Below are 21,761 nucleotides of genomic sequence, written 5' to 3' on the forward strand. Positions count from 1 at the left end.
TTTCATCACTACCAAAAATGATTTTCTTGTTTTCTTGTTTTTCTTAATTCGTGGACAAAATTTTCTTACATGAAGAAATTTCAAGAAAAATTAAGAATAAATAAGAAAAGAGCAACAGATCGTTCTTAAAATTTTTTCTTGTAAATTTTCACTACAAGAAACATTTTCTTATTTTTCTTACGTGAAGAAATAATTTCTAGCAGTGATTTTCTCCCCCTAGAATGTTCTAGAAAATTGAGTTAAATGGTCTTGTTTTTCTTATCTGAAGAATTACTTTCTTGCCATGGTTAAGAAAATACAAGAATTTTTCCCTTAAGTTTCTTGTATTTCTCATGGTAAGAAAAACAAGAAAAGCAGGGTTTAAAAAAACAAGTCATAACTAGAATAACATTCTTGAATTTTCTTGTTTTTCATATCAAGAAACTCCGAGAAAGGAAGTTCTTGCTTTTCTTGGGCTGTGTCAGAAAAAACAAGAATTTTGATCTAACCTTTCTTGAGTATATTGCTTAGAAAAACAAGAATATTCAAGATATTGAAACTAGAAGACAAAGATCAAGTCATAACTAGAATAACATTCTTGAATTTTCTTGTTTTTCATATCAAAAAAACTTTGAGAAAGGAAGTTCTTGCTTTTCTTGGGCTGTGTCAGAAAAAACAAGAATTTTGTTCTTCACTTTCTTGACATATGTTGCTTAGAAGAAAGTGTTTATTGACAGTAAGAATTTTGGTCTTGAACTGAGAACCAAAGTCTCAAAGATTATAGTGGTATAAATAATAAGAATTTCTGTCTTGAGGAAAAAGATATGCATTCTTGTTGTAAGAACATGAAACTTAAATAGAAGAAAGGCTTTCTTGACAATAATAATATAATAGTAATTGATAAGTAATATCACTCTTAAAGTTAGAAAAGGAATCTTGGTGTAAGAATCTATTTTTGGGGTATTAAGAATTTGTTCTTGTTTTTTTGTAATTTAGAAAGTTGAGCAATCTGATTCTAGATTCTTTTAGTAATGTCAGAGACAAGAATTAGTTTCTTTACTTTCTTGACTTTGAATAATTCTATACTTGTAACTAGCATAGTTTCACTTATCTAGATAGTTCAAGAAAATGATTCTTGTTTTTCTTGGTCAGGTTATGTTCAAGAAAATGCAAGAATCTGTGTCTTTGCTTTCTTTTTAGACAAAAAAATGGTTGAATTAGAAATCAAATTTAAAACCTGAAATCAAAAAATACTTAAAGTTCTTTAACGTTTTTGTTTTCCTTACCGAGAAAGTTCAAGGAAGATGAGTTTTTTCCCTGGTAATGTTCAAGATAATGTAAGAATTTTTTTCTTAACATTCTAGCCATAACTGTCATGTGATCTCTTGTGAGCTCCTGATTGGTTAATTCAAATCCCAGAATGCAGTTAGGGATTTTTGTACAGAAGCTGGGGTGAAGTCAGATGTGGGGGCAGTGCTCTGTGCTGGTTACTTCTTTTTAGTCAGATATTGATTCATATCGTCGGATTTGAAGTCAAAATCAAGGTAAAAAAGACCTTGTGAGCATGTGAAGCAATGGTGATCGTGTCGGCTTGCAGAAGAAACCAACTTTGCAACGAAAAAAGGATGGAACCAAACTTATATAAGGTAAGTGCGCCCCCCTCCCCACCAAGAAGAAAAAATCTGTTGACATTGTTTTTAGACTTCATAGCTTATTTGCTACAATTCCATTGGGGTTGATTTCTAACTTGTATCTCTGGTATATTGTAGAGTACAGTGTTTTACTGCATTATAATTATATTATTTTCAATTGTTGAATAAACTTGAAGTAATTCAATCCTATTTTTAGCATCCTCTTTTGACTTTGTTGTCTTCAGCCCCTGCATGCAATGCAAACTAAGAAAGGTCTTTCCTGTTTTTTTCAGGTTTCCAAAGACTGTAACTGTGCCAATGCTATAATGCCAAAGCTGCAGGGTTTGCTGAATGTTTTGGAATGTGATATGATCTGTATTCTTTAACCATGATAATGGCTTGTTGGTTACATCGTATGATAGTTTTAAGTTTACTGTAAAACTTGTTTCCATTCAAAGAATGTTAGATACATGTACATAATGAATGTGGTAATGAATATTCCTATATACTGTCAGTGTCAAGAGAGGCCTGTCAAATAATTGTTACAGGATTTTAATTGTTGCAATATCATTCTCTGTAACATTATTTCTTCTTTTGTGGACAAAATAGTTTTATTGATACAAGAATATTGAGCTCTAAGTTCAAGAAATATTTTCTTATGTGCAGAATGTTTTTCTCATTATAAGAACTGTTAGCTAGCTCTTAGCTCAAGAAATGTTTTCTTGTATACAGAATGATTTTCTTGCTACAAGAATAATTAGCTCTTCGTTCAAGAAATCTTTTCTTATGTGCAGAATGGTTTTCTTATTATAAGAACAGTTAGCTAGGCTCTTAGTTCAAGAAATGTTTTCTTGTATACAGAATGATTTTCTTGCTACAAGAATAATTAGCTCTTAGTTCAAGAAATATTTTCTTGTCTACAAAATGGATTTCTTATTACAAGAGCAGTTAGATCTTAGTTCAAGAAATCTTTTCTTATATACAGAATATTTTTCTTATTACAAGAACAGTTAATTCTTAGTTCAAGAAATATTTTCTTGTCTACAAAATGGATTTCTTATTACAAGAGCAGTTAGATCTTAGTTCAAGAAATCTTTTCTTATATACAGAATATTTTCTTATTACAAGTAACAGTTAACTCTTAGGTTCAAGAAATCTTTTCTTGTCTACAGAATGGTTTTCTTACTACAAGAACAGTTAGCTCTTAGTTCAAGAAATATTTTCTTGTGGGCAGAATGGTTTTCTTGCTATAAGAACAAATAGCTCTTAGATCAAGAAATATTTTCTTGTGTAACAGTTAAGCTCTTCGTTCAAGAAATATTTTCCTGCGAACAAGATAGATATTCTTCCTGTAAGAACCCGTAATTCTTATCATGAGAAGAATATTCTTAATGGTTTATTAGCTTTAAGAAATAAATTCTGAGAATAAGAATAACGTGGCGTGAGTTTCTTGAATTTTCTGGAAACGGGGATTCTTGTTCAAAGAATAAGGTTCTTGCTGACAGTAAAAAGTTCTTTGCACAAGAAAAAAATTATTCTTTTAGTGCAATGCAAGAATATAAATCTTAATCTATTTCTATGTATCACAAGAATTTTGGTCTTGACAGAAGAAATATATTCTGGGTGTGAGATGAAGTAAGAAGCTATTTCTAGCAGATAAGAATGTAGTGTTCTTGGGATAAGAACGAAAATCTTGAAAGAATAAAATAACTTCCAGATTTATAGAATTTTAGGCTTGTATTGAGAACTGTAGTCTTTGTATAAGAACAATTGTCTGCATCACGAATCTTACTGTAAGAATAAGATTCTAGAAGTAACCAACAATAACTTATATAGAAACCTATAAGAAAAATATTCTTACTGCAAGAAAAAGTCTATCAAGAAAAAATTACTTAATTCGTGGACAAAATTTCGTTCTTGAATACAGAAAAATTTGCTTCAGGGAAGAAATATTTTCTGACTGTAAGAAAAAACAAGAATGCTAGAAATGTCATTTTTGGTAGTGAACGAATTTCTGTACTCAGTTGGAATATTTTCAGTGGCATGTTAGACATTTACACTGTAGCAGATTAAACTTCAGCATGTGTAATGTGCTTACATAGTGGTTCAACTTGATCCTGTAGTAGCATGTACCTCTGTCAATTGACAGTTCATTTCCCACTAAAGTAAACTTTACACCAGTTATATGTAGTGTTACCAATATATTTGTAGCTGTAAAATATTATTAGTACTGTTGGTGCACATTATATTGATTATTCCTTTGACAATAAGCAACATACATTATACAAGAAGCTGATTAAAGTACAAGAGATGTTCAAACGGAGAACCAAACGGAGTATTAGTAGACGCCTCGTTTTCGTGCGAGATCACATGCGTTCGCGCAGCGCCGTACTCTCGCGGGACCACTTTTCAAAATGGCCGCGAAGATTGGAATTACGTCTATTTTTGTAAGCTAAGTGTGGATCCCAATAAAGTCAGGTCAAAACGAGAAAATGTAATAAATTCTCGACACATATATTACTATCAATAGAGTTAGATCAGTATAATTAGTGTCTCTTTATTGTTAGATATTTTTAGCATCACCAACTATGTACTATGTATGTTAGCGTCACCAACTATGTATGTATATTTCGCCATACATTGTACCACCTACATCTGGGCTACACTGGGCTAAGATAATTGCAAAGAAAATTGTTTCTGGTGCTAAACTAGCAGCTGGAACAAAGGTGGGCCCGAATTGTACGTATAGAAGTTAAAACTTTTGTTCCGAAACAAGAGAACTGTTCTCACATAGAGCTTTCGACCAGTTATTCTGGACGTCCTCGACTCCGGTCAGTCTACCGAGGAAGTCCATAGTTATTGAAATATCCAGGCGGGAACATCTCTTGTACTTTAATCAGCTTTAAACTTTAAGTTCAATTTGAACACGTTTTACTCCTTATTAAAGCCTAAGAGGGTGAACATGTATCAACAATCCTATCTCGCGCAGATTGCTGCCACTAGAACACCTTAAAATGCTAAGAAGAGTAGTCGAAAACTGAAGTACATAATTGAATAATCACTTGTGTAGATCGAGACTCTACTTCAAGACGCTTTTCTTCAGACTGTTGTCTTAAAACAAGGACGTTTTACAAGTTGCTTAAAACGTTGCGGTAAAAGAAGAAACAGCAATTTCGCCGTATGTGCGTCACTTCAGAGGCGGGCTTCTTATAAGGCACGCTATAATCTACTACTACCTTGACACCCAATCCAATTTTTCACCATGTATCAAGCTCTGTCGGTGATTGATATAAGACTAAGTGAATGGTGGAAAAGGGACCACCAGGGTGACTACCAACGAAACTATATAAATATGCAAGATTCTTCACGTATGAAGTGCAGTCAAACCTGTCCAAAGTGACTATTCAGGGGGCGTGTAGTGAATTAAATGGTTACAATAGACAGGTGACCACTATATATTTATATATAGACAACAATCCTGTTGCTTGGGAGAGACAAGTACTAAGCAATAAGGGATCACCAAAACGTTAAGTGGCCACGATGGTCAATATGCAGGTACAGGATTCAAAAGACAGTGAACGAGCAAAAAACATTAACATATGATAAACATTTGTAGGAATTCTACGTTCTCTACACAATGTTCTCGCACTGTTTTCTACAGTAGTTATTCACTGACTCCTGAGCTAATATGTAACATAATAAGGACTGACTGTAATGACATGACTTTTTGTCCTTTTCCACCGTTAACATTGTTTTATTTCGGATAGACAATGTTCTTTATTCATAGTGAAAGGTTGAACTTTATTCCAACACACAATATGTACAGGGATCAAATTTTCAGCGACCACTGTCGCCTTCATCAGGATGATTAATGACCAATCACTTCACAACGTGATCTCACGAGAGTTACGGTTCTTTATTCATGTTAGTAGCATTTGAATGAAAGATCATCTGTGTTGGTAGTTACATGTTTAAAGTTAAAGCTTTTGGTCCAACACAAAATATTCTCTCACCTAGAGTTCTCACCTAGGAAGACCAGAGTTACTGGTCGAAAGCTCTAGGAGAGAGAATATTTTGTGTTGGACCAAAAGTTTTAACTTCAAACAAGCCTTAGTAAAAAGTTTCTTTTCATGATGTTACTGAAGCTTAAACTTTGTAACTATATTTTGTGATATGTATTGCTATTTAATGAAAGTGTCCCAGATCCATTCCAACTAAATGCACCTAAAATAACCCCCGAGAAGTTCTAAATCGTTCCATATATGCGTTTGCATGGAGGGAAAATACACATTTACTGCGTAATAAATAGATGGATCCGTTAATCCGTTGCTAAATTTTGGTTGGTTTTGAATCAATAAAAATCGGACCGTATGTTGTTTTATCAAACAGTGAATCACTACCTAACGCTCAAGACCAGCGCTACTCCTGACCATCCTGGCAGTGGTGATTCGTTGACAGTTGAAATATTTTCTCATGTTTGTGATGACGTCTGCATGACAGAAACAGTATCCGGACTTACAAAAGTCGGGTAGGTAATATCAGATACGTGTATCCTGTACATGGCTGTTTTTTTTAGTGTCGATGTTACGTCTTTCTTAAGAACATTAAACTTTGATGAGACGTGTACGCTTATGCAAACTCAACTTGCAGATTTTTTTTTATTCTCTTGGATCTATAATCTTCATGAATGATATCAGCACGCGCATTAATTTTAGCTGATTAAAAAATTGTCTTATGACAGTGGCGAGCCTGCCAACAAGGCTCTGATGCATTCTTTTGTCTTTTATTTTATTTTGATGCATTATCATATTTCATTTATGTGATCAAAACCATTTGTACAATGATTGGAGACTCAAAGATTTTTTCTAACAACTGGATGTTGTAATAAGGGGCAGTCAACATAGATGTTATTAAATTATTGATACATCAGTCTGTTCACATTATGTTCATATTGGTTTATCATGTAGGTCATTTACGGTATCCTTAAGTTCAAAATATCAGTTACTTTTACCCTGGGTACCATCCATTGTTTGTTTTTTTTCGCCGCTAAGGTACGCAGGCTAGTTAGATTTGGCTTCCGAATGAGTCATTTTAATTATTACATCATATAGGACAAACACCTGTTGATTGTAATATCATGTTTTGTTGCCTAAATCCTTGTTTAAACAGGTTTATGATTTCTAAATTTGAAAATGTAGGAATCTTGTTTTTGGCCCCGCCTTTTTTCGCCTTATCGAAATATATTTGGAGTCTGCGGAGGATGTCATCCATGAAATTTGTAACACCTGTAACTGTTCACCTTGAACATCGGTACAAGAGTGTGATTTTGATATTTATGTATGTTTGATTTTGTCATCTTACATGGACAACTTCAAAGGACCGAGTACAAGCGAAGCTTTACCGCTTTCAACTTTGGTGATCCCTCTCGACTTCGACTGACAATATCAGGAGACGACAAGCTCATGTTTGACTGGGTAAAACTATATATGAACTACTTATTTGTTATCTCTTCTTACTTTGGAACTCATCTCTGTCAAATTTTCAACTTATTCATAATGCTTTTGTGTTGATGTTGTTGTCTGTTTCTTTCCAGGTTGGTGTATACAATGGTTATACTGGGAAAAAGTATCACTTTTCCTGCCCCAGTAACGGTTGTGATTTGTCAACTGATCCTACTGAGGCTAACCGTCAGTTGGTCTTACATGTTGATGGTTCGTACTGAATCAAGTTACATATAACATTGCCACCCAAACGTAACATTCAGTGAACATAGAATTTGTGAAAAATATATATCTTGTTCTTGGATACGAAATCTCCCAATCATGATTCCGGTTATTGAGGCCTTCCTATACGTATGAATGATCAAATTCTTTTGAGGACGTCACTTCTATTTGAAGGAAAGGCATGGACGTCAGAATACATACATATCCTTTGTGTTCATGGACATGCATATGGAGTAAAGCCAGGCAAAAAGATCCCTTCTCTTCTTTTACGAATTTTTTGACATTCTAACTCCCAGACCAATTCCTCTTGAAATGAGAAAAACAGGGGGTTTGTAGATTGGTTCTCTGATAACGTCACGTGAGAGTATGACATGGCGACAACTGACTCCTCTGGTAGTGTATGGAAGCTTAGGCCACAGCAAGTAATTTTTATGTATGACTTTAGCGGGCGCATTAATTTTCGCCTCATTTTGGAAAAAAAAAATTGTGTTGCCCCGACAGTGGTCAACATGCGAAACATGGGCAAAGATGTCTGTTGCCATGCTGGAACGCGGATAGCAGATAAATATAAAGGGAGACAAGGCTCTGATTTACATTGTATTTTTTTTGTCTTTTACTTTGATGCATTAATGTTATTTCATTCATTTTATATATGTGATAGTGGCTGTGCATATGTGATGTTCCCACTAAATGAAAAAAATACAATATTTGATTACTTTAATTTTTCAAATTTGTTTCAGTGAGAAATGGATGTTGTAATAGTTGTCAGTAAGCTTAGCATAATATAGGTATCATTTCTTGTTTAACAAGATTTATGATGTAAAAATGTGAAAATATAGGAATGTTTTTTTGGCCCATCTTTTTTTTTTCTTCCGCTCGCCTTTGCTTTGAAGTCTGCGGAGGATGTCTTCTATAAAATTAACATGCCGTAGCCTTGAATTGAAAAAAGAAACCCTGCCTCTGGGCACAGACACGGATAAAACAGAGATGGACCCCGTCTTTCTACTCGAAGCCTACCTGTATTCTCTCTCTCTCTCTCTCTCTCTCTCTCTCTCTCTATATATATATATATATATATATAGGAGGTTGTGGAGCTCCTGTATAATACATTTACTTTACATCAAAGTGCACAAAACCAGGGTCTCTAATCAGGGATTCGGACCCATAACCTTCAGATTTTGAGCCAATAACGCTAATCACTCAAGGCCATGTTACAATCCAAGTTCAGTTAGTTCAATTTATTGTCAGCTGTGATCTCCATAAAAAAGGAAAGGCCCATGCCATGTGCAATGTTCTGTTCTTGTCATTTCTCCTATATTCTAACTTACATTAACAATGGATGTGATAATGAAAAGGCTATTGTCAACAGTCCATTAATACAAGTTAACAATCCATAGGTCAGTAATCTCTCTACATGTCCTGCTTTGATTTTACTGGTGTTGATCACGTATTACACAGTTGGCTCCATACATGTACATGTACCTTAATGTTGCATTATGTATACATTAAGATGATACAAGCAGGCAATTTTTTACAAAGTAAGTTGAATCAACCCTACTCCATTGCGAATAAGTGCCATTCAGAAGTGGAGGTGCCAAAATATGATGCCTTGTGTGTTTAAAAGCTGTCAGCCATGTTTGTTTACATTTTGGTATTTTCTGGTGGCACCACAAACTGAGTGTGCCTCATGTGTGCTGTTTTATCACCAACCATAAATGTCAGAAATGTGAGATAATTATACAAATATGTTGAAAATCAGAAGTATTATTATAACAAATATTTCTAAATTAAACATTTTAATTTTTGGTGCAAAAATTTTACATAATGCCTCTTTAACTATTCCACTTGAATGAGCCCCTCACCAGTCACAACTAAAACAAAATGTAAGGATATGCTGTATGGTGCTTATTTGTAGGAGTCTTCCACTCTATCAATGCTTTCAACATTATTTCCTACCATTAGGCCATGTTGATTTGATTATATGGATGACATCCCCGCGCGCATGAATTTTCGGCCGTTTCCAAAAAAAAAAAGTTTTCAACCATACTGTAAATCGAACAAAACAGTTGCAAAATGAGCAAAGACATACCGTAAGTTGCAAAAAATGATACCACTGTCTTAAATCAAACCAAAAAAGACGAAAATGTAAAGAAATGAATTTGAAGACTAGATTATTCGCCAAACCATACTCCGTTCAACCTTCAAAACCACGTAGAGTTCATAATGAAAACAACTTTTTTTTAGCCAAACTTTTTTTTTATTCGCACGCTTGCATCAATTTTGGGGTTCCCAGAGGATGTCATCCATATAATCAAATCAACATGGCCTTACCTATTATTGCAAGCATTTCCATTATCTATGAAAAATACATACTACATGTAGTGGCATATATGTTCACAAAGATTTTCAAACTTAATATGAACTATTTTATTGCATTTTTCTTACAATGTATATTCATACTATCATAGCTAAGGCCACAACAATTTAAACAATGCCCTCTTCATTTTTTCTGACTTGCAAATCAGGGCGAAACTCATGGTCCATCTTGAATCATGTCCAAAATGCTGATATTTTAGCTCCAACAGTTCAAGAAATTTATTGTCTTCTTATTCTAGTTGTTACTACATTGTACAATAGTAGGAAAAAAATAAGCCCATTTATCAAATTTTTGAATGCAGTAACTGTTGTGTTTGAAAATTAGTTCAAAATTCATTGTTTGATTCATGAAACAGCCTGTTTCGGCTCATTTCAAAACATTTGGGGCTATCCTTCATGTAGAATGCATAGGCCTGTTTTTTCCCTGTTGCTTAACGTTTATTCTGAAAAATACTGAAAAACAAAAAAAAACTAAATTAGTGTGCTCTGATACAGAGAAAAGTCTGTTATATCACCTGTTAACTGAAGGCTCTATTATTTATACTCTTACAAGAAACATAGTTTTTTCACGTATTACATTTTCTATTTCCAAGTTTCATTGCATCAGGATATGTGTTGATTTTACATTTATTTCATTTTTCTATTGTAGCAGGGGGCATCTGCTATTTTAAAACTTTGTAACTGTGTTCCTTTCTCATGATTTTCTTTCTTTGTTATCACTGACAGTAGGACAGTAGTTGTCTAGTTTGTCTCTGTGCTGATATTACACAACATTACACAACAATTGATGACAAATGTATATATGTGTACAATGTAATTATTAGTGTCTTGCAGGTCTTAAATGGTCATCAAAAAAAGACATTGAAAAGAACAATTCATAGACATAGCCTGTATCTCCTGCTTAGGGCCTGATTTTAGTCCTTTCCTCTTCTTAGTCTCATGTTCCTAGTCCATGTCAAAGTAATCTATGACCTCCACATCAGGCTCCTTGCTGGGCCCTCCCCAGGCATTCTTTGCTGGGATAACTGTGTGGTGAGAAGACCTGAAATGTGTCACAAAAAAAATCATAACAAGGAAGGCAATAAAAACTACATTTAATTTTTGGTATTGTCATTGCGATGATTACTTAAGGGTTAATGTCCCGCCCCGAGGTGAATATGCATCAGTTGCTATAACCACCGAATAAAGCCACCAAGTGAGCGCAGCGAACAAGGTGGCTTTATGAGGTGGTTATAGCAACTGACAAGGCTTTATCACACCATATTCACCAAGAAAGGGCGGGCCATTAACGCTATTATCATATAGCTTACGCGATAGCCTATCCAAACTGATGCAGTGAAGAGTGACACAATGTACAATTTACTCCTTGCACATGCTGAATAGAACATAGAATATTTGTTCCATCTGGAGTCACCTGAGGTCACTGGGGGGTTCATGTTCTATGGCCTTCTAACTGGGTCACAGGCAAGGAATAGGTGTTCTTATGGGAGTCACCCGAGGTCATCGCAACACAACTCAAGTTATTTTTGGATTTTTTAGAACTAGAGCCATGTTCTATTGGGTCACCTGAGGTCATATGCGGGTGATTATTCATTTTGTTCAATGTATGGATTGGGATGAATAAATACCCGATTTTGACTCTATTTGTGACATTACGGCGACATAAAGAATGTGGAATGGAGCCTTCTGATTGGTCAACGTCACCCGGCTATATGATAATGTAATTTTAATGTTTATTATTATGTGCATTCATGTAAAAAAATGTAAGGTATTGCAGTTTCTTTCAACTGTTTAATGTTGACTGTAAGGGAAACCTGGCACTGCATGACCCAATGTTGTTATTGTTGTAGGATGGCAATTGTATGATCTGTCAATTTTTATGCATTTTACAATCAATTATGATTCTTTAATGACACAACAAAAAGTACAGGGACCTTCTACAACTGAAGGTCTAACAAAGTTAAATATATGTATGCATAACTTCATCCTATAGTATGTACAATGTATGTGGCAAATTACATACAGAATTCAGTGGTAATGATAAAGGTTTAACTATTCTCTAACATGTAGTCTCTAAGATTGAAACATTCTTTAATGTATTTTCCTATTTGAGTACTGTATTGGTTATCTCCCCTGAGAATGTAATTAAATTTAATTATTATACAGTATCATGTGTTACAACATTTTGAAAAAGCCAGACCACACTATATGTATAATGTAAAAGATTGAAACAATCAGTTATTATGTACATTATCACTGATGATAATAAAGTTTGCAGTAATTATCATTTCATTTCACACCTGTGAATAGTTTTATCAGGTTGGTAGCTCATTGAATAAAATGATTTTTAACATCAAAGCCTTTTTTAAAAACAGAATAGAAGATACCTACTTTGCTATTGCTCCTTTGTCAGTGATATGGTGAGGTATGGGTGGGGGAGGTTTGGGGTTTGATTCCCTCTCCACCACACTGATCAGGGAGGCAGATGGTAACCAGCATCGATCCCTGGAAAAACAATGACAGGAATATCTCCAGTAAGCAAAAAAACAGGGTGCAAAAAGCCATCTTAGTATTCAGGAAATGCTTGTTAGCTGCCCAAAACATTTCTTGCAATTTTTTTCCTTTTTGACACACAATATAAATACAAAAGGCACAATGTTACATAGAACCAAAAGTATGATCCATACTTCCTTCACTCGTCTGGAAAAACTTGTCCGGTGCAGATACATGTACATGACTTTGTACATGTATTGTTTGGGGGTTTCAAGAACAATTCTTACAAACACAATTGAAGAGGTTAATCTGTCACGTAAAATTACCAGTAAGTAGAATATATTCTTCAATCAGTGACTGTTTTTGAAAGGTAGAAACACGTACCAAGAATCATAGACCAAGAATCCCGTAAAGCCCATAGAAAGATAAAGGAAGCAGTCCAAATCCAGTTGGAACGTGCCAGGATGAATCGTAACAAAGGTTGGAGGCGGGGGAGGCCAGAAGATCCGCACAAGTCTCCACCTAGTCTCGTGTTCTCACTAGGTCACTCCGTGATCAAGATGTACAGTTGACATTGAAAATATGGAGGTACATGTTTCTACCTTTCAAAAACAGTCACTGTGATTGGAGAATATTCTACTAACTTATTCTTGGGAACTAATATATAGGGGTTGTTGAAACACTTGATGCTGGATGAAAAAGGTTGATATGGTACAGATCACTTTTGAATGGGGAGGGATTAAATGGACTGAAATATGCTGTATTTGCTCCGAGCAAATGTCAGCCTTTCTAGTTCTTAGACATTTTCCCACCTGTAAGCTGTGGCCACACAGTTCCTCTTGGGTTCTACATCATAGCTGATGACTTCAACACCATAGAACTCTGCCAGCTCATGGATCACCCGCCTGTCTTCACGCTTCATCGGAGGGAAAGGGTGGCTACGACTCTTCTGCTTGGACTAAAATGAAATCAAAGAAGATATTTTAAGATTAAAACAGGTGTAACATGTGGAAAGCCAAAACCCATGAGAGCATCCAAGGAACAGACGGATGGACAACATAAGTTAGGACTTCCACCACCATATGGGTGACACCAATTTAATTTCTTCGGATTTTTCTAGAAAAATAATAGAGCAGGCAGGCGTAAAAATAAAGAATAAAAACAGGCCTAGGCATCCTATTATGGCCCACAGCAGGCTGGTTCAAAATTTAAACAATGAATTTTGACCTTTTAATGATACCACAGCATTGAAAGATGGAATAACTGTTACGACTAGGAAGAAAAGGACTGTAACAGTTTTCAACTGTTCAGGGCAAAATATGAATTTTTTTTGGGAATCAGAAAAAATGAAGCGGGCAAATTCGTTAACCAAGAAATTAAATTGGTGTGGCCTCATCCAAAATCAAGCCTCATGCAGCACCAGTGTGCAAGTATGTCTAACCCTCGGAAAATGGGGAACAACAGACGATAAACCAGATTTAGATGGTGTAACAATGGGGCTCAAGTCAAAGTCTAACCGATCTGGACCTTTTAGCCTTGCGATTAGTGTGCTTGGTTTGAGAGCTGGCGGCCCGGGTTCAGCCTGGGTTCGAGTTCCAGGAGAGGGAGACTGTACAACTCTTCCCTTTGTATATTATCATATGAGCTGCCGTGGTCTGAGTTCGATTCCCACTGTGAGAACCACTAAAACATGATAAAGTGAGTGTAGTACAGTCTCCTGGCTACTGGGAATTCAACCTGCTCATAAACACAATGCACAAACCGCAAGGCTAAAAGGTTCGGACAAGTTAAACTGGCCGGTTTGTGCACTTCAACCTCACTGTTACACGGGTTTTTGCTTTGAGCCTTATGCATCGGTTATCATTTTTTAAATCTTAAATTGTGACTTCATTTTTTTACTTTTAAATTGTGACTTACATGACAGTTGTGGAAAAATCACATTATACATTCAAATAAATTTCAAACACCAAATGGGAAGTCTCACCTCTTTTGCAGTCTGAACCAGTTTAGTCAGGGCAACCTCAACTGATGACACGAGGCTCTTGTTTTTACTGCATCAATGAAAAAAACATATTACTTCTTTTAGTTCTTCTCTACATCCTGACAAAACTGGAGATCATACTACATGATTCTTACAACATATCATTATGTCACTAGATCTACTAGTATTTGTACACACAGTTATAATTCCACAACCTTTTTAAAAGGGTCTACATTTTATTACCAATAAATAAATAACATAATATAGTTTGAAAACTTATAAATAACTTGTACTACGTTTTCACAGAGTTAATAACTGGAAGTTAATTCTATCCAGTCTACTTGCTTCAATCTACTGATAGCATAGCCCAACACACAATGGTTTTAGGCAATAGAAAACCAGTGAGCACTGTAACCAATCAGCACTCGTTCTTTCAGCACTAGAACCAATCAGCACTAACTCAAAGTATTTCAGCACTAGAACCAATCAGCACTAACTCAAAGTATTTCACTACTAGAACCAATCAGCACTAAGTATTTTAGCACTAGAACCAATCAGGACTAAGTATTTCAGCACTAGAACCAATCAGCACTAAGTATTTCAGCACTAGAACCAATCAGCACTAAGTATTTCAGCACTAGAACCAATCAGCACTAAGTATTTCACCACTGGAACCAATCAGCACTAAGTATTTCAGCACTAGAACCAATTAGAACTAAGTATTTCAGCACTAGAACCAAACAGAACTAAGTAAGTTCAGCACTAGAACCAATCAGGACTAAGTATTTCAGCACTAGAACCAATCAGCACTAAGTATTTCAGCACTAGAACCAATCAGGACTAAGTATTTCAGCACTAGAACCAATCAGGACTAAGTATTTCAGCACTAGAACCAATCAGCACTATGTATTTCAGCACTAGAACCAAGCAGCACTCAGTATTTCAGCACTAGAACCAATCAGCACTAAGTATTTCAGCACTAGAACCAATCAGGACTAAGTATTTCAGCACTAGAACCAATCAGCACTAAGTATTTCAGCACTAGAACCAATCAGCACTAAGTATTTCAGCACTAGAACCAATCAGCACTAAGTATTTCAGCACTAGAACCAATTAGAACTAAGTATTTCAGCACTAGAACCAAACAGAACTAAGTAGTTCAGCACTAGAACCAATCAGAACTAAGTATTTCAGCACTAGAACCAACCAGTGTCCAGTATTTCAGCACCATGGACAGTCACTGAGTCAAAAGTGAAAACATGAACAATTTTTCCAGCTATACAGAATGATACAGAAAACAAATATTTGTAGACTGTTATGCTTTTAAGTTAAGAGAAAACTGTGAAAATGTTGATAACCTGGCCTGTTCCTTGAGAAATTCTGTGTACGGAGGTGGTCCCAGCTTGGACGCTGCATCTGGGTTCTCTATCTGCAGAGCTGAGGCCAATCTCCTGTTGGAGTAAAAGCAAATTGTTCAGTACTTCAACAGCAAAAGTTACAACTGGTCCAAAATAATGAAACTATAATTCTTTCACTATCTACTAGTAGGCTTCTCATGTGTCTTGCACATACTTTTTAATTAACAATTACAAACAGTCCCTAAAAACATTGCAATATTTTCATTATAATAAAGCATATCTTATCTATTATGTGACATTGTACAGTTTTGCAAACATTATAAAATCCTGTTTTATTTATGCATAAATCTCCATAAACTTATTTTTTAATAAAAACATGCATTACAGGATTATGCTGTATTGCTTATGAAGATACAAGTACATGAACTTCTAACTGTGATGGTTATTGATGTTTCTACCTTGGAAAGTCCATGTGTAAAACAAACCTACATTAAAGAGATGACAATTAACACTCTTACTTGTTTCGCTCATATACTGCACACTCTTCATTACAGTCCAGTCTAAATAGAAAGGTAAGGTACTGTGTTACAATGATTGTGATACAAGTGAAGACTATTCCAAGCAACATGATAATCATACATCATTTACCTGACTACAGCCAACACGTTGTAACAACGTACTGCGCATGTGCGAAACTTTCTTTCTTTATTGGCAATGACAACAGATCAATACACAGGTTATCAAGGCAGTGGTGACTGGTATTAGATAACCCACAAATAAAATGTGGAGACGAACATCAAATAAGGAAAATCTACAGTAACTATAAACTTGGATTTTTCATGTTCTTTGTTGGATGTTTGGTCAACGTTGCATCAAATTTTGTCTGTTGCAGAGGATATCTTTTCAGACACAACATTTGTAAACTATACAGGCAACATGCCATCCTTAAATTCATGCATAACACCTTAAACAAAACATTCTGCTAAAGAATGATTTTATAGGTTTTGGCAGGCAAAGTACATAATATACATTCTCCCGACATGATACTATGGCCCATACACACAGGTGGAACTATATATAATATAGTCTCCCATAGTTTATTAAGTAGGACCCTTATATATTATATAAGGGTCCTACTTAATAAACTATGGGAGACTGAGGTCAACTCACTCCAAGATTTTCTTGCCGTCCTTGCCCATCTTGACTAAGGCACTGATGTCCACTGACTGTCCAGCCTGCATGTCTCCCCATCGTGTGGCCAAGGTGGACGTGGTCAGTCTGGAACAATTATAAAACTTCAAGGGTTTAACTTTAAATGTGGAGCATTCAGATATGGTAATCTATGGCCACACCAATTTAATTTGTTGTTTCTCGTATTCGCCCTGTCCATTTTTTCTGATTTGCAAAAAAAAAAAAGTTGGTTTTAAATCAACTGCAAAATGCTCAATCTTTATGAAAGACGTATTTTTGCCCAAACGGTTGAAGAAAGTCATCTTCTTCCTAGTTGTTAAAGTTTTTCAATGTAACAATGCATCTTCATTTCATTAAAAGTTCAAAACCTATTTTGATTACAAACCAGCCTGGTATGTTGACTTCATGGCTCAAATTGTAACATTTCTGGCTATCACGGGTGCCTTTGCCTGTTTGTTTGTTTTTTAATTTCGCCCCATCGCGTCATTTTTTTTTTCTGAAAAAATCTGAGAGACAAATTAAATTGGTGTGGCTTTTAAAAGATTTAAAAAGGAGTGTAATCATATCTTCTGTTCTACTGCGACACCATGTATAGCAAAGAGTAAGAGACATATTATTCAAACAAAACAAAAATCTTGCCCCATTGCTGTTTTCCACTTTCTGATGTCATGTCCAACATATGAAGAAAACAAAAAAAATGAAAAATACATTCCATTGCTTCCAAAACTAATGTTGCATTGCCCTATCTAAAACCAGATACCTTCAATATGCTCCTTTCAAGCAAATATCAGAGTACGTTGGAAAATTATCCAAATTGTCAGAAAAGCTACACCATATTCAAGTTGTAAATAACACACATTGAATTATGAAATGTAAGTTAACACTCTCCTAAAAAAACATGCAATAGATTAGCTTTGGTAAAATTGATAATAATTATTTAGTATAGCTAGTATGGATCACCTCTGATAGAATTGTATTTTAGTATAGTTAGTTCATAGTCCAGGAATTGCCCTTTAAAATAGTCTTGTAACTGCATGTATATGTAGTTGGGCAAGCCAGGCTGTCTTTTGTACAGCTGAACCAAAAATAAAAAACAAGATAAGGCCACACCAATTTAATTTCTTGGTTAACGGATTCGCCGCTTCATTTTTTTCTGATTTGCAAATAAAAATAAAAATCCAGAATCAACTGCAAAATGCTCATATTTTGCCCTGAACAGTTGAAAACAATCTTTTTCATCCTAGTTGTTACAGTTATTATAAATATTCCATCTTTCAATGCAGTGGTATCATTAAAAGTTCAAAATTCATTGTTAAAATTTTGAACCAGCCTGGTGTGTTGACTTCATGGCTCCTATCGTACCATTTCGGGCCATAATACGATGCCTAGGTCTGTTTTTATTTTTATTTATTTTTCGCCCGCCCGCTCCATTATTTTTCTAGAAAAATCCGTTAACCAAGAAATTAAATTGGTGTGGCCTAAAAATTACAAAAAAATCTACTCCTGTTGTTTCTTCTACATTGAACCAGTTACAGTTGTTGAGCAATAGAGTTGATTTAATTTGTTTCAAGTATACAATTTACCTTTTTACCTATCGCAGGGGCTACAATAAAACAATGGCTACCATATCATTTGCATATAACAAGTAGTGTTTAAAATGTAGAAGTCCGACCTTTGGAAGGCATGTTCTAGCTGGGTCTCACTACACTGTACTTTTTCACTCCTCAATCCACACTTGCACCTCACAGTCACCTAACAACACAGAACAACCACAAACATCACTGGTCAGTACAAATACACAGCTGTTTAACATAATATAGTTACACATAATTGTACATCTTATACAGTGCTCCAAATTCATTTTTTGGAATAGGTGCACTGGTGGACAAAATTGGGTGCACAAAAGATTTAAAATAAAATAAGAATGACAGCAAAACTATAATTATTCATTTCTAAAGAAAAGTACTTAGTGTCTAGTACTAAATAATTTTTATCATTTTACTGACACTTTTAGATGATAAGAATATGCTATATACTATACATTTAACATTTTACATACTTATGAAAATATTTGGGTGCACTGGTGCACCTACACAGAAAAAAATTGGGTGCACAGCTCCAAATTTAGATGCACTAAGGTGCACATGCACCCAGTATTTCCAGCCCTGTTATATTAGTGATGAACTGTACATGTTGTCCATGCACTGAACATGTTGTCCATGTAAATGTATACTGGAATTCCAATCTACATGTGCGCAAGTCATGGTCAAACGTCATGCAAATAAGGCACATTTCTTGGTTAAAATGGAAGCAAAAGCTATGCACTTCTTGTTTAAATCGTGTACCTTTCTCATGTAAAAGGCTTGTGGATGTTCCCCTAGTTCTTTTTGACAGGTCAAGCACAATATGAACAAAGGACACCTTAATCTGTGTATTTTATAGTAACAGGAAGGACTTATTAATAATAAACTGAAACACACAACTGACAAAATGTAGAAGCTTTAAGATTGCATCCGCCATCTTTCTTCAGCTACTGACGAGGGCAGTCACACGTGTATTTTTTTATTAATAGTTGAACCAACAAGTTGAATGCGGTAAAAAAAAATAAGCAACCACTGACCTTTGCCCTGCATGGTACCCTGGGACAGAGAGTGTTGTGATGACAGGGTGCCCCACATGGGTGTCCACACTCCTGCCGAGGTTTACTGCAGGGCTGCTGACAGGGCTCATCTTCTCTCACACACTCATCCTAAAGGGGGGAGGGGTGTTATCATATAGCAGGAAGGTATCGACCAATCAGAAGGCTCCATTTCCAATGAGTTATCAGACCGTAAGCTCAAAAGGGGTCAATTATTAGAATAACCGACCACTTTTTGGACCACACCAGTATACATAATTTTATAACATTGAATGCCCTGATTATCCTTGGTCTATACCTAGTATTATGGTGGAATAATCCCTGGTCAGGTGTGACAACCACCTCATAAACCACCTTGTTTGCTACGCTCACTTGGCAGTTTAGTCAGTTGTTATCGCACCTGACAAGTGATTATCTTGCCATCTACAAAATGTACACATTTCTGACATTTATAGCTATGCTAAAACAGCCCACACATTTATGGCACCACCACAAACTACGCTGTACCGGAGATTAAACAAACATGGCTGACAGCTGTGTTAAGCTTTTAAACACACTCGTAACGGGTGTCATATTTTAGCACCTCCACTTCCTGAATCATATGGTACTTATTTGCAATGGAGTAAATACAACTTACTTTGTAAAGAAATTTATGTTTGATATCAAACTTGAGACAAATTTAACTCAAATTCATGGTAAGTGTAGCCTAAATTTGTTCAGAGTGCTCCCAAAATTCAGCCAACCTTGGTTGGTTGGTGGTCGGGGGGAAGGTTCTGAATGTGTGACAGGGACTTAAGACAATTTTTTTTAATGATCCAATTTTAACATCATTTTCCCCAGAACCCGGAGTTAGATGTGCTCGCACCAAGTCTTTTTGTTGAAGCAAGATTTTTATGGCTGGATGCCCTTCCTAACGCCAACCCAAACCCTAGTAGGGCCCAGGATCCATGCAAATGAGGGGGGAAATACAATAAGTGTCTTTCTCAAGGGCACAATGTCTGGGTTCATGTCTGGACATGTCTGTGTCCAACCCTGGGGATTGAACCTGGGTCTCCTTGCTTGGCAGTCGGATGCTCTATCCACTACACCACACAGATGCCACTGTAAGACAATAGCTCACCTTATGGCAGATGCGAAGACACTGATGCACACCACAGGGCAGAGGTCTGTTGCAGTGTCGTCCACAGGAGATGTCACTGATGTGACAAGGCACATTGTTCCTTAACTGGAGTAACGACAGACATACATGTGGCAAAAGAAATTCCAATCTACATCAGTTCAGACACTGTACATATAGGTCTGCTACTGTACCATTCTGTACCTTCAAGTTGGTTATCTGTTCATATTTGAAACTTTATTCTCTGGCATAAAAAGACACCGGTATAAAAGAGAGCCTGGTAAAATGTCTAAATACAGTAAGAAATATAAGTAGAAGGCATTAAAAAGATGACAGTACAAAGAAAAGAAAATGATAAAAATGACCAATATGTAAAAATTAAGCAGAAACCTCTGCTTGGAGAGTACATTTTTAAGACTAACTAGTACTGTTGTAAGATACGTCAAATTACAATTCCTCAGACACTTGCATATTTGCACAAACTTCATCCAACTTCCAAGTATACAGAAGAGTCCTGCATCTATCCGTGTTGACTCTCGTACATTTGTACATTCGTTCGGAAAAATATCTCTGTCGTAAAAGCATAATATTTACATCGTTAATAGATGATCATCATGCTCCTCTGCCTAGGAACACAATGAACATTCACATACTCCACATGTACAGCAACACAGTGTATTTACTCTGTCCCCACATATTATGTCATACCTGGGCCGCGATAATGTTCAATACGGGTGTTTTGGACCGGGCTGTACTTTACGGTACAGCCCAGGCTTCTTTACGTGTACAGCCCAGGCTTTCAAGACTCCCATAGAACGATTTGAGCCCATTTCGCCCTAACCGTGTGCACGGCTTTTGAAAATTCGAACACAGAATTCGTACGTTGGAACTGAAGTTGTTGCTTTTTTGGGGTTTACGGACACAAAATTTTTGCTCATTTTGCATTGAAAGGCACATTATCTTGGGTGGGTATGACATAAATACAACGTGGTGTATTCCGCATCGCCCTCGGTCCTGGCCGTCCCACGAGTCGGATCGCCCTTGGCCTTCAGGTGATCCGACACGGGCCGATACTTCGGGCAATAAGGAATACCCCATGTTGTATTCTATATTAACACAGAATGACCCACAGTGACCCCTTACATACATGTATATCCTGTATATCTCACCTCATGCTGCCCCATACACCTGCGCTGTACCAGGAAGGTGCAGGGAGGACACTTGTCATCACTATGGCAGGTGTGCTGAACTGCAGGACATTACATACATTACAT

The 21,761-nt window shown here is 36.0% G+C and overlaps 1 protein-coding gene across 1 annotated transcript in view; it reads right to left on the minus strand.

The window, feature by feature from the left end:
• Nucleotides 1-9,576: 9,576 nt before the first annotated feature.
• LOC109472396 (transcriptional repressor NF-X1-like) overlaps nt 9,577-21,761 on the minus strand; it is a 37,505-nt gene continuing 25,320 nt past the window's right edge. Inside the window, exons 15-25 of the mRNA XM_019772166.1 lie at nt 21,657-21,736; nt 20,491-20,595; nt 19,353-19,481; nt 18,405-18,484; nt 16,712-16,819; nt 16,060-16,101; nt 15,542-15,634; nt 14,187-14,253; nt 13,015-13,160; nt 12,101-12,214; nt 9,577-10,751 (exon numbers count right to left, since the gene is read on the minus strand). Of these exons, the coding sequence (XP_019627725.1) occupies nt 10,655-10,751; nt 12,101-12,214; nt 13,015-13,160; nt 14,187-14,253; nt 15,542-15,634; nt 16,060-16,101; nt 16,712-16,819; nt 18,405-18,484; nt 19,353-19,481; nt 20,491-20,595; nt 21,657-21,736 (1,061 nt within the window). The 3' untranslated portion in view covers nt 9,577-10,654. The remainder of the gene's footprint in view (nt 10,752-12,100; nt 12,215-13,014; nt 13,161-14,186; nt 14,254-15,541; nt 15,635-16,059; nt 16,102-16,711; nt 16,820-18,404; nt 18,485-19,352; nt 19,482-20,490; nt 20,596-21,656; nt 21,737-21,761) is intronic.

The sequence above is a fragment of the Branchiostoma belcheri genome, unplaced genomic scaffold, assembly GCF_001625305.1.
Source record: "Branchiostoma belcheri isolate BF01 breed outbred unplaced genomic scaffold, Haploidv18h27 scaffold271, whole genome shotgun sequence".
Lineage (NCBI taxonomy): Eukaryota > Metazoa > Chordata > Leptocardii > Amphioxiformes > Branchiostomatidae > Branchiostoma > Branchiostoma belcheri.